The sequence below is a fragment of the Mustela putorius genome, unplaced genomic scaffold, assembly GCF_011764305.1.
Source record: "Mustela putorius furo isolate JIRA1106 unplaced genomic scaffold, ASM1176430v1.1 tig00000842_pilon_pilon_pilon, whole genome shotgun sequence".
NCBI classification, from domain to species: Eukaryota; Metazoa; Chordata; class Mammalia; order Carnivora; family Mustelidae; genus Mustela; species Mustela putorius.
The window spans coordinates 2240172-2253690 of record NW_025421493.1 but is presented as its reverse complement, the minus strand read 5'-3'; the positions used below and the strand labels follow the sequence as shown (position 1 = coordinate 2253690).

The 13519-nt window shown below is 40.6% G+C and overlaps 1 protein-coding gene across 1 annotated transcript in view; it reads left to right on the top strand.

Moving 5' to 3' along the window:
* The window catches only part of NOX1 (NADPH oxidase 1), a 31189-nt gene extending 19203 nt beyond the window's left edge, over positions 1-11986 (top strand). Inside the window, exons 9-14 of the mRNA XM_045085298.1 lie at positions 4526-4618; positions 5715-5950; positions 6168-6330; positions 6724-6870; positions 7067-7191; positions 11440-11986. Of these exons, the coding sequence (XP_044941233.1) occupies positions 4526-4618; positions 5715-5950; positions 6168-6330; positions 6724-6870; positions 7067-7191; positions 11440-11566 (891 nt within the window). The 3' untranslated portion in view covers positions 11567-11986. The remainder of the gene's footprint in view (positions 1-4525; positions 4619-5714; positions 5951-6167; positions 6331-6723; positions 6871-7066; positions 7192-11439) is intronic.
* The last annotated feature ends 1533 nt before the right edge of the window (positions 11987-13519 follow it).

The following is a 13519-nucleotide window of genomic DNA, read 5'->3' as shown; positions in this document are numbered from 1 at the left end:
TTAAATTCCAGTTAGTTAACATACAGTGTAATATTAGTTTCAGGTGTACAATTTAGTGATATAGCACTTCCATACAACACTCAGTGCTCATCACAAGTGCACTCCTTAATCCCCATCACCTATTTCACCTATCCCCCCACACACTTTCCCTCTGGTAACCATCATTCTGTTGCTATGTTTAAGAGTCTGCTTCTTGGTTTGCCTCTCTCTCTTCCTTTCCCTATACTCATTTGCTTTGTTTCTATATTCTACGTATGAGTGAAATAATATGGCATTTGTCTTTCTCTGACTGACTTATTTCTCTTAGCATAATGCTCTCTAGGTCCATCCATGTCATTGCAAATGGCAAGATTTCATTCTTTTTTTTATATTTCATTCTTTTTATGGTTGAGTAATATTCCATTACACACACACACACACACACACACACACTTACCACCTGTTCTTTATCCATTCATCAGTCGATGAACATTTGGGCTCTTCCCATAACTTGACTATTGTGGATGATGCTGTTATAAACATCTCAGTGCACATATCCCTTTGAATTATTATTTCTATATCCTTTGGGTAAATAGCTAATAGTGTAACTACTGGGTCATAGGGTAGTTTTATTTTTAACTTTTTGAGGAACCTCTGTATTGTTTTCCAGAGTGACCTCCCCAGTTTGCATTCCCACCAACAGTACAAGAAGGTTCTCTGTTCTTTGCATCTTTGCCAACATCTATTGTTTCCTGTGTTGTTCATTTCAGCCATTCTAACTTGTCTAAGGTGATATCTTATTATAGTTTTGATTTACATTTCCCTGTTGATGAGTGATGTTGAGCAACTTTTCATGTGTCTGTTGGCACTCTGTATGTCTTCTTTGGAAAAATGTCAACTCGTGTCTTCTGCTCATTTTTTTAACTGCATTATTTAAAAAATGGTTTATGCGTGCTGAGTTTGATCAGTTCTTAATATACTTTGGATACTAATCCTTCATCAGGTATGTCATTGGAAAATATCTTCTCCCATTCTGGAAGTTGCCTTTCAGTTTTGATGATTGCTTCCTTTGCTGTGCAGAAACTTTTTATTTTGATGTGGTCCCAGTAGTTTATTTTTGCTTTTATTTCCCTTACCTCAGAAGACATAACTAGAGAAATGTTGCTATAGCTGATGTCAGAGAAATTACTGCCTGTGCTCTGTTTTAGAATTTGTGTGGTTTCATTTTGGTCTTTAATCCATTTTTGAGTTTATTTCTGTGGATGATATAAGAAAGTGGTCCAGTTTCATTCTTTGGCATGTTGTTGACCAATTTTCCCAACACCATTTGTTGAAGAGACTTTTTCCCATTAGATATTCTTTCCTCCTTTGTTGAAGATTAATTGATGATACAGTTGTGGGCTCATTTCTGAGTTTTCTATTCTGTTCCCTTGTCCTATGTGTCTTTTTTGTGCCAGTACCATACTGTTTTGATTACTACAGCTTTGTAATATAACTTGAAGTCTGGGATTGTGATGCCTCCAGTTTTGTTTTTCTTTATCAAAATTGCTTTGGCTATTTGGGGTCTTCTGTAGTTCCACATAAATTGTAGGATTGTTTGTTCTAGTTCTGTGAAAAATGCTGTTGATATTTTGATAAGGATCACATTAAATCTGCAGATTTCTATGGGTAGTACACACATTTATTTTAAATATTTTATTTATTTATTTGACAGAGACACTGTGAGAGAGGGAACACAAGCAGGGGCAGAGGCAGAGGGAGAAGCAGCCTACCCATTGAGCAGGGAGCCTGATGCAGGCTTGATCCCAGGACCCTGGGACCATGGCCCTAGCTGAAGGCAGATGCTTAATGACTGAGCCATCCAGGTGCCCCAGGACACACTTTTTAACAGTATTTATCTTCCAATCCATGACCATGGAATATCTTTCCATTTCTTTGTATCATCTTCAATTTCTTTCATCAGTGCTTTGTGGTTTTCAGAGTATAGGTCTTTCACCTCTTTGGTTAAATTTATTCTTAGGTATTTTATTATTTTTGGTGTAATGGTAAATGGTGTTGCTTTCTTAATTTCTCTTTCTGCTGTTTCACTGAAATATTTGTTTTTAAAATGCTCTATGTGTATACCATTTTGTCATTTTTATGTGATTTTTTAAAAAAAGATTTTATTTATTTATTTGACAGAGAGAGAGATCACAAGTAGCCAGAGAGGCAGGCAGAGAGAGAGGGGGAAGCAGGATTCCCGCTGAGCAGAGAGCCTGATGTGGGCCTCAACCCCAGGACCCTGGAACCATGACCTGGGCCGTAGGCAGAGGCTCAACCCACTAAGTTACCCAGGGATCCTTATGTGACCATTTTTAATGACCTTGAGGGCATTATGCAAAGTGAAATAAGTCAGATGGAAAAATGCCAAATACTGTATGATCTCACTGTATGTGGAATCTTACTTTAATGAACCTAACTCACAGGTACAGGGAACGGATTGGTGGTTTCCAGACATAGGGGGTGGGGGAGTGAGCAAAATGAGTGAAGGTGGCCAAAGATACAGAATTCCAGTTATAAAATAAATAAGTCATGGGTATGTCATGTACAGCATGGCGACTCTAGTTAATAATACTGTATTGCATATTTGAAATTCACTAAGAGAGTAGATGTTAAAAGTTCTCAGCACAAGAAAAAAATTTTTGCAATGATGTATAGTGATGGATATTAACTATACTTATTGTGATCATTTTGTAATATATACAAATATTGAATCATTATGGTGTACACCTGAAACTAATGTAATGGTATATGTTGGTTATATCTCAATACAAAAAAATGAAATAAAAATAAAAATGGAAAAAGACAGTTGGGTATTAGCAAAAAAAAAAAATCTGTGTGGTATACCATTTTTGTCATTTTTTTTCTTAGTAAATAATAGAGCCATTCCTATACTCGTATACTTTGTGCACACCTTAATTATATCTTTATGCTCCATTTCCTAGAAGTGATATTTCTGGGTCAAATAGAAGGAATGCTTTTAAGACTGTTGGGATGTATCGCCAAATTGTTCTCTGGGAAGATGTTACTTATTTGTCCCTCCACTGATTGCACATGTGAATGTGTCCATGTCCCTGCATCCCAATTAATAGTGGGCATTATTGTTTGATGTTGTTTTCCAACCTGAGAGACTAAAGTGCTATTTTGGTTTAAAATTCACTTCTATGAATATTTCTGAGGTCAAATTTTTTTTTTGCCATGTTGTTATTAGCCACTTCCTAAGTGTATTTTTTGTGTGTTTTCTCTGAAGACATGGAGAATGGTTTTTTTTTTCCAAATAAGGAGTAGCATCAAAATTATATAATACCCACTCTCAAGTTCACCTGCCACATCTCTGCCTCTTTCCTCCCTGGAGATACCCAAGGAAGTTGTTTGCCTGAAACAGCATAAGAAACCTCATTCCAGGTGCACCTGGGTGGCTCAGTGGGTTAAGCCCCTGCCTTTGGCTCAGGTCACAATCTCAGGGCCCTGGGATCAAGCCCTGCATTTAGGCTCTGTGCTCAGCAGGGAGCCTGCTTCCCCCTCTCTCTCTGCCTGTCTGCCTACTTGTGCTGTTTCTCTTTCAAATAAATAAATAAAATCTTAAAAAAAAAAACCTCATTCCACACAGTTCTGATGTTTCATGCTGAAGCAGTTGTGTGAGAAAGAACATGACTTAGCATTGCTAGGAAATACATTTTTAGTAGTTCCTGTGCATAGGAAGCAACCTGCTACCTTTGGGAGAATCTCAGGGGGGTAGAAAGGTTGCTTTTAAAAAATATGTAGAGAAGATTAAAAGTATGTTACTATGTTAGGTGTTTTGAGCACCTGAGAAAAGAGGTGACAGGTAAATACCAAGTTTTATGTAGTGGTACAAATGGTGTCAGCCACATGCTTTCCCTTGTTAGTTTGTTTTGTTTTTAATCATCTGCTTCTCTGTTGGTTTTTCAGGTTGGACAAATTGTATTGGAAGACTGTCTTGGAGTCTTAAAATTAACATTTATATGTAATTTAAGAATATATATAGGAGCGCCTGAGTGGCTCAGTGGGTTAAAGCCTCTGCCTTCGGCTCAGGTCATAATCCCAGGGTCCTGGGATAGAGCCCTGCATCAGGCTCTGCTCAGCAGGGAGCCTGCTTCCTCCTCTCTCTCTGCCTGCCTCTCTGCCTACTTGTGATCTCTGAATGTCAAATAAATAAAATCTTAAAAAAAAGAATATATATAATATATATTATATGTATAATTACCACATATTTTATTTCTGTGCTTTTCTTTTGCTTCCTAGTGAGACTTGTAAAACTTCAGGAAATGATCCTGCATTATGAGTTACATATTAGCAAACAAAACTGTTATAATTTTTTCATTTCCATTTCCATCTGTAAGATTTGATGAAATTAGTGGCTTGATAATGATACACATCAGAGAACTTGATAAATATTATTGAATGAAGAAATGAACTGCTACCCATATAAATCCTCAACAGAAGATTAATATGTAACCCATTCTTTATTCTCTCTCTCTTTCTGCAGTCTTGGAAGTGGATCCTTGCACCAGGAGTTCTTTATATCTTTGAAAGGATTCTTCGATTTTACCGCTCACAGCAGAAGGTTGTGATTACCAAGGTAAAAAATATGTAGGCACCTGGGTGGCTCAGTGAATTAAGCCTCTGCCTTCATCTCAGGTCATGGTCCCAGGGTCCTGGGATAGAGCCCCGCATCAGGCTCTCTGCTCAGTGGGGAGCCTGCTTCCGACCACCCCCCGCCACCCCCGCCTGCCTCTCCGCCTACTTGTGATCTCTCTCTGTCAAATAAATAAAAATCTTAAAAAAAAATTATGTCTTTTCCGGGGCACCTGGCTGACTCAGTGGGAGGAGAGTGTGATTCTTGCTGCCAGGGTCATGAGTTCAAATCCCACATGGGGTGTAGAGAGTATTTAAAAAAAAACTTTAAAAAAAGAATATGTACTTGGGGCACATGAATGACATAGTCAGTTAAGCGTCCCACTCCTGGTTTCAGCACAGGTCCTGATCTGAGTCAGAGTTGTGGGATGGAGCCCTATGCTGGGCTCCAAACTCAGTGCAGAGTCTGCTTGGGAGTCTCTCTCCCTCTCCTTTTACCCCTCCTCTCCTAAAATAAATGAATATATCTTTAAAAAAGTTTTTTAAAAAAGAATATGCACTTTCCCCTAGCTGTGATAAGAGTTCTTTTCTTCCTGATTATAGGAATAGATTGCCATGTTTTCACCCTGGAGGGAATAAGAAGGAACTGGGGCAACACACTTTAGTTCCCCCAGTGCTGGACAGAACTTTGGGGAAAAGGGTTTGGCCAAGATCATCAGCATGGGTCTTCGTCAGAGGCCACAAACAGGTAGCCTGGACCAGCCCACAGACATCCTCCAGTTGGCCTGCACACTGACTGTTTGGAAAGTTGAATTGGTTGCTGACATTTAAACATCCAGAGAGAGGCTTTCACAATAAAAGAAAAATGGCCCTTCTGTCTTCTACTGAAGAATCAGACAACCCAATAATGCTGAGTTCCATGTGGAACAGTGGGTTCTACAGTGCCCCCACTGTCTGGACAGTCACCGCTGCCCTCTTTCGAAAGGACTGCTCGCAGTTCACCACCATTGCCAGCCCTCTTGCTTTACTGACTTATTTCATCTGCCTGCTCCTGTCACCATTTGAGTTTGCCTCCTTTGGCCTCTATGCTTCATTCATAGGTTGTCATGCATCCATCCAAAGTCCTGGAATTGCAGATGAACAAGCGTGGCTTCAGTATGGAAGTGGGACAGTATATTTTTGTTAATTGTCCCTCCATCTCTTACTTGGAGTGGCATCCCTTTACTCTGACCTCTGCTCCAGAGGAAGACTTCTTCTCCATTCATATCAGAGCAGCAGGTGACTGGACAGAAAATCTCATCAGGGCTTTTGAGCAGCAGCCATCACCAATTCCCAGGTAGGTCCTGGAGAGCAGCCGAGACCCACAGCAGATGCAGACAGGCAGAAAAGAGAAAGCAATTCCTTGTTGTACTTTAAGGCTGGTGCAATCGAAATATGATTAAAATAAATAGGCACTGCATGAACCATGGGAGCAGCTATGTCCTGGGAGGGATGTTTGAGGTGGGGAGTGGAGGCAAGACTTCACTTGCCCATTGTCTTCTGTCTGCCACCAGGATTGAAGTGGATGGTCCCTTTGGCACTGTCAGTGAAGATGTATTCCAGTATGAAGTGGCTGTGTTGGTCGGCGCAGGAATTGGGGTCACCCCCTTTGCTTCCATCTTAAAATCTATCTGGTACAAATTTCGGCATGCAGATCACAACCTTAAAACACAAATGGTAACTCCCTCATACTTCTTTTCATCTGGTCTAGGCCTGACTGGTCCATTGCTTTCATGGCTTAACTTCTTTACAACTGGTCCCTGGAGCTATGAGAATGAGTGATCTCTTCTCTCTGCCAAGGCATCCATTTCCATAGATTTATCATAGGACCGGGGTCTTCATTTTCAGTTTGGAGTTTAAAATCACCTAGAACCAAAGATGATGTTGGAAGTCTTTTTCCTTAAGGGATGTCATAAGAACTCTGGACCTTTATGCTGCTTTTGTACAACTGATTTTTCAGATCACTCACAGATGTGACCAACAAATAGAGAGTATATATAATAGTCATGTCACCAAATGGACATCTTAAAGACACTTGAATAAGGTTATGTTCTCTCTTGCTGATTCCAGATCTATTTCTACTGGATCTGCAGGGAGACAGGTGCCTTTGCCTGGTTCAATAACCTGTTGGCGTCTCTGGAGCGTGAGATGGAGGAATTAGGCAAAGCGGATTTTCTAAACTACCGTCTCTTCCTTACCGGATGGGACAGCAACATTGTGAGTTCAGAGAACACACTAATTCTCATGTTAGATGCAAGATCAATGTCAGACAAGGTCGTGCATGCTCATTGGAAATAATTATTTCTTAGGATTTCTTACCTGCCCTAACCCCCACCCCCAAGTTTAAAAGTGGCTGAAGGAAGAGACATCTGTCAGGACCTGCTTTTTGTAACTTTTATTTCTTTGCCTTCAGGCCGGTCATGCCGCATTAAACTTTGACAAGGCCACTGACATCCTGACAGGTCTGAAACAGAAAACCTCTTTTGGGAGACCCATGTGGGACAATGAGTTTTCTACAATAGCTAATGCCCACCCCAGGTAAGTATATTCTTCTCTAGTTAGCTGAGTCTGCAGAGTTAAGGTTTAGGAAAAATATAGCATGTTGAACACTCTTTGGGAAAAGGTCTCTGGGGCAGAAACTGTTTGCACCACTCTCAGATTCTCGCTTCAAGCTGAACAAAATTTCATCTGGGGTTTTAGCCAAATAAGGGTGTGACCTTGTAATGAATGAGAAGATGTTTTCTGCCCCTACAAGTCCTCCATTCAAACAGTGAGACAAGGGGATTCAGTTCCGATCAGTATTACCAAATAAAATGGAAAACTGGAAAAATTCAAATGCATTGTTTTGGGCCTTAATAATCCCTGGTTAAAGTAAGAAAGGTTTGGAGTGTATTATCTAATTAAATGATGACCTGACCTCTGTATTTCTGGAAGAGTCTTGAGATATGTTAGAGCATATAGGAAAATCTTGTGCCATGAAATCAGTCATTTCAAAGGGAAGGAGATTGAGCTGATCATTAGATAAGTTCCTGGAACAATCTGGCAGCCGAAGATCAATTCAATTCCACAGGCATTATTGGTTACCTTCTATAAGCTCAACACTCACTATTCTAGAGGTTGAAAGAGAAATGGAATATAGTTCTCACCTTTAAGAAGCACACATTTTAATAAGAGGTGCATACAATCTACTCAAAACAGAATGATGCACTCCATGAAACAAGTACATGGACATGGAGGGAAGGAAAGTCTATGCCCACATGGGGTGACCAGGACAGGCTTCACGAGGCAATGGTCAGAACACTTAGTCACTCGGATTCAGATGATCTTTGGTCCTAACACTAGTTCTGACACTTTCCATTTCTGGGAACTCGAGCTAGAAAGTCCTCTGATCTTCTGATTTCTTATCTATGAAACGGGGGTTATGTTAGTAAACGCCCTCTCGACTCACTTGCAGACTTGTAAACATTAAACAACACAGACATGAAAAATGCTATGTAAACAGTAAAGCAGCATTTAAACGTAAGTGATTATGAAAATTATTGAGCTGACCATAGCTGAAGCTGTGAGAATGGATGAGATTGCCAGGAGAGTGGGTGGCTGAGGACAGAGTAAGGAATGCTCACATCATGTGGGAAGGGTGAAAGATGAGCCATGGAAGAAGTAGGAGAATGTGGAGAAATGGTGTCTCAGAAGCCAAGGAAGGAAATATTAGAGAAGTGTGGTCAACAGTGTTGGAGGTGTGGCAGGGTTCAGGAAATGCTTATTTAACTTAATGATGATCTAAGCATACTTACAGACAGAACAGGAGCCACTAGAGAAGAATAAAGTAAATATGCCAAAATGGAGAGAGGGCTAGGGTGGCCATAATAAAAGGTGAGGAATAAGGGGCCCATCCTTGGTGGCTCTGTCAGTTCAGCATCCAACTTCGGCTCAGGTCATGGTCTCAGGGTCCTGGGATTGAGCCCTGCATTGGGCTCCCTGTTCAGCAGGGAGTCTGCTTCTCCCTCTACCCCTCACCCCGCTTGTGCTCTCTCACTCGCTCTCTCTCTCTCTCAAACAAACAAACCTAAAAAAAAAAAAAAAAGATGGGCAATAAGAGTAGGTGAAGAGGTGGAGAAAGTATAGGAGAGTTCCTCCCACATTGATTGTGGGAATGTGAAATGGTGAGGCACTTTGGGAAAACTCTGGCATTTCCACAAAATGAAACAGTAGCAACATGACCCAGCAATCAATTTTGCTCCTAAGTATATACCCAGGAGAATTGAAAACAGCCTTTGCTAGCCACACAACAACTTACACATGAATGCATGTAGAATAGCCAAAAAGTGAAAATAAGTCAAGTTATCTATCAACAGAATAAGGGATAAACAACATATGGTATGTCCACACGGTGGGATCTTATTAAGCTGTAAAAAAAGGAACAAAGTACTGACACATGCTATAACATGGACGAACCTTGAAAATAGCATGTTAAGCGTAAGAACCAGACCCCAAAGGCCACATAGTGTATGGTTCCACTTATTTTATTTCATTTTTTAAAGATTTAATTTATTTGACAGAGAGCACAAGAGTGCACAAGCAGGGGGAGCAGCAGAGGAAGAGGGAAAAGCAGACTCCCCACTGAGCAGGGACACCCCCCCAACCATGCAGCACTTGATCCCAGGACCCTGGGATCATGACTCAAGCCCAAGGCAGATGCTTAACTGATCGAGCCACCCAGGTGCCCTGCCAGCACTTTAAATATGTCATTTCACTTCTTGCCTGCAATGTTTCCAATGAGAAATTAGCTAAAAATCTTACTGAAGGGGCACCTGGGTGGCTCAGTGGGTTAAAGCCTCTGCCTTCAGCTCAGGTCATGATCCCAGGGTCCTGGGATCGAGCCCCCACATCGGGCTCTCTGCTCAGCGGGGAGCCTGCTTCCTCCTCTCTCTCTCTGCCTGCCTCTCTGCCTACTTATGATCTCTGTCTGTCAAATAAATAAATAAAATCTTAAAAAAAAAATCTTACTGAAGATTCTTTTTATGTGTTGTATCACTTCTTTCTTGCGGCTTTTAAGAGTCTCTCTTTGTCTTTGGTTTTTAACAGTTTGACACATGGGACTCATTATACCTCAGGGTAAATCTCTTTGAGTATCATATTTGGAGCTCATTGGGATTCTTGAATATGTAGATTCATGTATTTTCATCAAATCTGGGAAATTTTCATCCATTATTCCCTAAAATATTCTTTCTGCACCTTTCTCTTCTTCTCTTTCTGGGACTTTCATATGTGTATGTTGTCCACTTGATGTTGTCCCACAGATCTCTTAGGCTCTGTTCATCATTCTTCATTCTTTTTTCTTTCTACTCCTCAGCCTTCACTTACTGCTAGCACTGAATCTAGAGATCAGCCAGGGGAGGGAGACTAGTTTCTTCTCAGGTCTTTCCTGAGCACACATCTTGCCCTGGATATGTATGTAGCTTTCCATTTTCAAAAAAGATTTATTTATTTATTTATTTATTTATTTATTTATCTGACAGAGAGAAGCACAGCAAGAGAGGGAACACAAGCAGGGGGAGTGGGAGAGGGAGAAGCAGCCTTCCCGCCTAGCAAGGAGCCTGCTGCCGGAGCACGGTACCAGGACCCTGGAATCATGACCTGAGCTGAAGGCAGATGTTTAACCAACTGAGCCACCCAGGCACCTTTGTATGATTACATTTATGTGAAATGTTCAGAACAGGCAAATCTAGAGATATAAAGTAGATTTGATTGTCTGGGGCTGGGTGAAGGTGGTTGGGAGGAAATGGGGGCTGAATGACTCCTAATGTGTATGAGGTTTCTTTTGGGGATGATGAAAATGTTCTTGGATTAGATAGTGGTGATGGGTACACAACTTTGTGGCTATATGAAAAAGCACTAACTGTAGGGGTGCCCAGGTCACTCTGTAGGTTTAGGGTCTGACTTGATTTTGGCTCAGGTCATGATCTCAGGGTTCTGAGATCGAGCCCCGTGCTGGGCTTCATGCTAAATGTGGAGCCTACTTAGGTTTCTTTCTCTTCTTCTCCCCTTCCCTGTTCTCTCTAAAAAGGCACTAACTGTACACTTTAAAAAGTTGAATGTTATGACATGTGAATTATATCTGAATTAAGTGAAAAAGAAGGGAGAGGAAGGCATGAGAGAGGGAAGGTGAGGGTGAGCACAGTTAGGAAGATTATCCTTGGCAGGAAGGCACATCACCTCTGCAGTGTGAGAAGTTGTGGTGTGGGGACAGATGCACAGTGGATGGCTCTACTGGCAGCAAACACATATCCACTTGCTGTGTGCCAGGCATTTTTTAAATTGCTTTACATAGATTTTTCATTTAAACCTCAAAACAACCCTGTGAGGTGGGGACTATTTCGATCCCCATCTTATAGGGGGGATACCTGCAACAGAGAGGTTAAAGAGACTTGCCTGAAGTCACCCAGTGGGGCTAAGTGTCGGAGCTGCAATTCCAACCCAGATAGCCGGCTCCAAGGGCTCCAGGGTCTAGCACTTTGCCTCTACCCTGCACTATCTCCTGAGTTTCTGTTCTCTCGACAGTCTAGGCAAGGCTGCATGCTGAGAGTGTGACAAGGGCTGAGAGCACATTTGGGGCTTGCAGGCAGAAAAGGTGAGAAAACTACCATGAATAATGTGAGGGAGTCAACAGCTGAATAGGCAGGATGTTGGCAGTAGTAGAGGCTTGGCAGAGGCAGTTTCTCCATCTGCACTGACGTTAGCCCCTTCTGCTGGATTCAAGTCCTTTTGATTGTTTGATTCCTGCAGGTCTGTGGTGGGAGTCTTCCTATGTGGTCCTCAGACTCTGGCAAAGAGTCTGAGCAAACGCTGTCACCAATACTCCAGCCTGGATCCCAGGAAGGTTCAATTCTACTTCAACAAAGAAAACTTCTGAACTATAGGAACAAGGGTGCTAATCTGCATTTAGTCTCTCCCCTGAATCTCCAACAAGTTACTTGGTCTGATCAGGTTTGGGCACAGCCATTTAAAGGATGGTAACATGCCTCTCAGGCTCTGACTCCCTGGCATCTCTTTTTTGATTGGATTCAACTTGGATGTCACTGATTTTTATGAGGTCATGCTAATGGCAAAGGCCATGGATCCTTTCTTGGGGAAAGAACTATATAAATCTTTCTGGAACGCCATGAGTGGAACAAGGCCTGAGAGCAGTGGTGGTTGACAGCTACACAACTTGATCCCAGGTGATACCGTTGATTCCAGGTGTTGCCTTTGGTCATATTTTCCTCTCCCTTTCACCTCCAAAGAAGATTTGTAATTAGGGTGATTTTTTTTAAAATAAAAATTTATTGAATAATTAATGACAAAACATAATAATAAGCATAAATAATAAAACAACATAAAATCACCAAGAACCCCATCCCTATATAACACTATGTATATTCTTACTGTTATTTTAAACATGGTCTTATCCAGTGTGAATAGCAATTTCTGCTTTACTTATTTTTACTTGTCAAGAAATGAAGGATTTTTTTCTTTGCTTAATGAGTGAAAATTTTATTACTTAATCTAGGCTCTCCATTTGGGAAAGAAAATCCTGGAACTCTGCTAATTTTAGGTAAAATTATATTATAATTAAAAGTCAGATAATTGTCATTAGCTTACATTGTTCTGTTGGAAATAATTGCAAAAACTTGAACTCCGTCTTAAGATGACTTAGTCAACAGGGGCTCTTTATCATCGTTTTTACTAAGGGGGTTTATGAATTTCATTTCTCAAAAAGATAAATTTAAAACTTTGATGCCATTTTTCGGGCTCTTCCCTATTTATTAAGGAATCATTCACTTAATGACATAAGCAAGATGTCTTTTTCTCCTATCAAAATGCTTTTTTTCCTCCATCCACCTGGCTCTGGGATGTTAGCAGTCACAGTGATCAGTAGAAGTAAAGACTGGGGGGCCCTGAAGAGAGAGGAAAAAACCCATACTTCACTGTGCCCCAAAACAAGTCAACTCATTAGATTTGTAAGAATGTTTTTACTAAATAAGCATTATAGCACCTATTTCTCTACCATTAAGTGACCAAAAATGAATAGACAGTTGTTTCTAATGACCCAAAAACCTATATGACTTGAAGGATTAGTAAGATCCATTTTCAGTAACTAGTCTGAACAAAACAAAGGTGTCAGGAACTCATGGTAGCTAGTCGTTTCATTTATTAATTGGACATCAGGAAAAAATAGTAATGGATTATTTCTGTAGGAACAGATTGGAATATCCCAGCTGTTGCCGATTTCCTGGATTTCAATGATCTAAACAAAATTTAATAAGGCTTTAGGAAAATGCACAATGGAACCTGGATGACGTGGTTCCTCTTAGATAATTGCTGACCATAGAATTTGATCTTCACTGTTTTGATTTGGAATCTTAGTGTTCCCTGAAACTTACATAATGAGTTCCTAATGAGAAAGGCTTCACTCTGTTTCACTGTCTACCTATATTGATACTTCAAGAGAAGACTGCTGCTAAAAATCAACTATTAAGGCCTAGAATATTCATGGAAGTAGGTAGAAAAGGTATTGATAATAAATCCTAGGTATAATGAACATCCAAGCCTCAACTGGGGATGATTAGAATACCCAGAAAGCTCCTCAGCGATTTTGAGCACGTTTGTCTTCCTAGGTTATAATATGAAGTAGCTTATTTAGTAAATTTTTGTCATAGTAAATGTTTACATATCAGAATAGAAAATCCCTCAATTTCAATGTCTCTCATAAAGTCGATTATCATTGCATTCTTTTGCTTGACATGTAAGCAATATGCTATTACATTCTCTAAGCCTATGGAAGGCTTTTAATTCACTTGACTGTAATCCTCACCCAGAGGGTAGG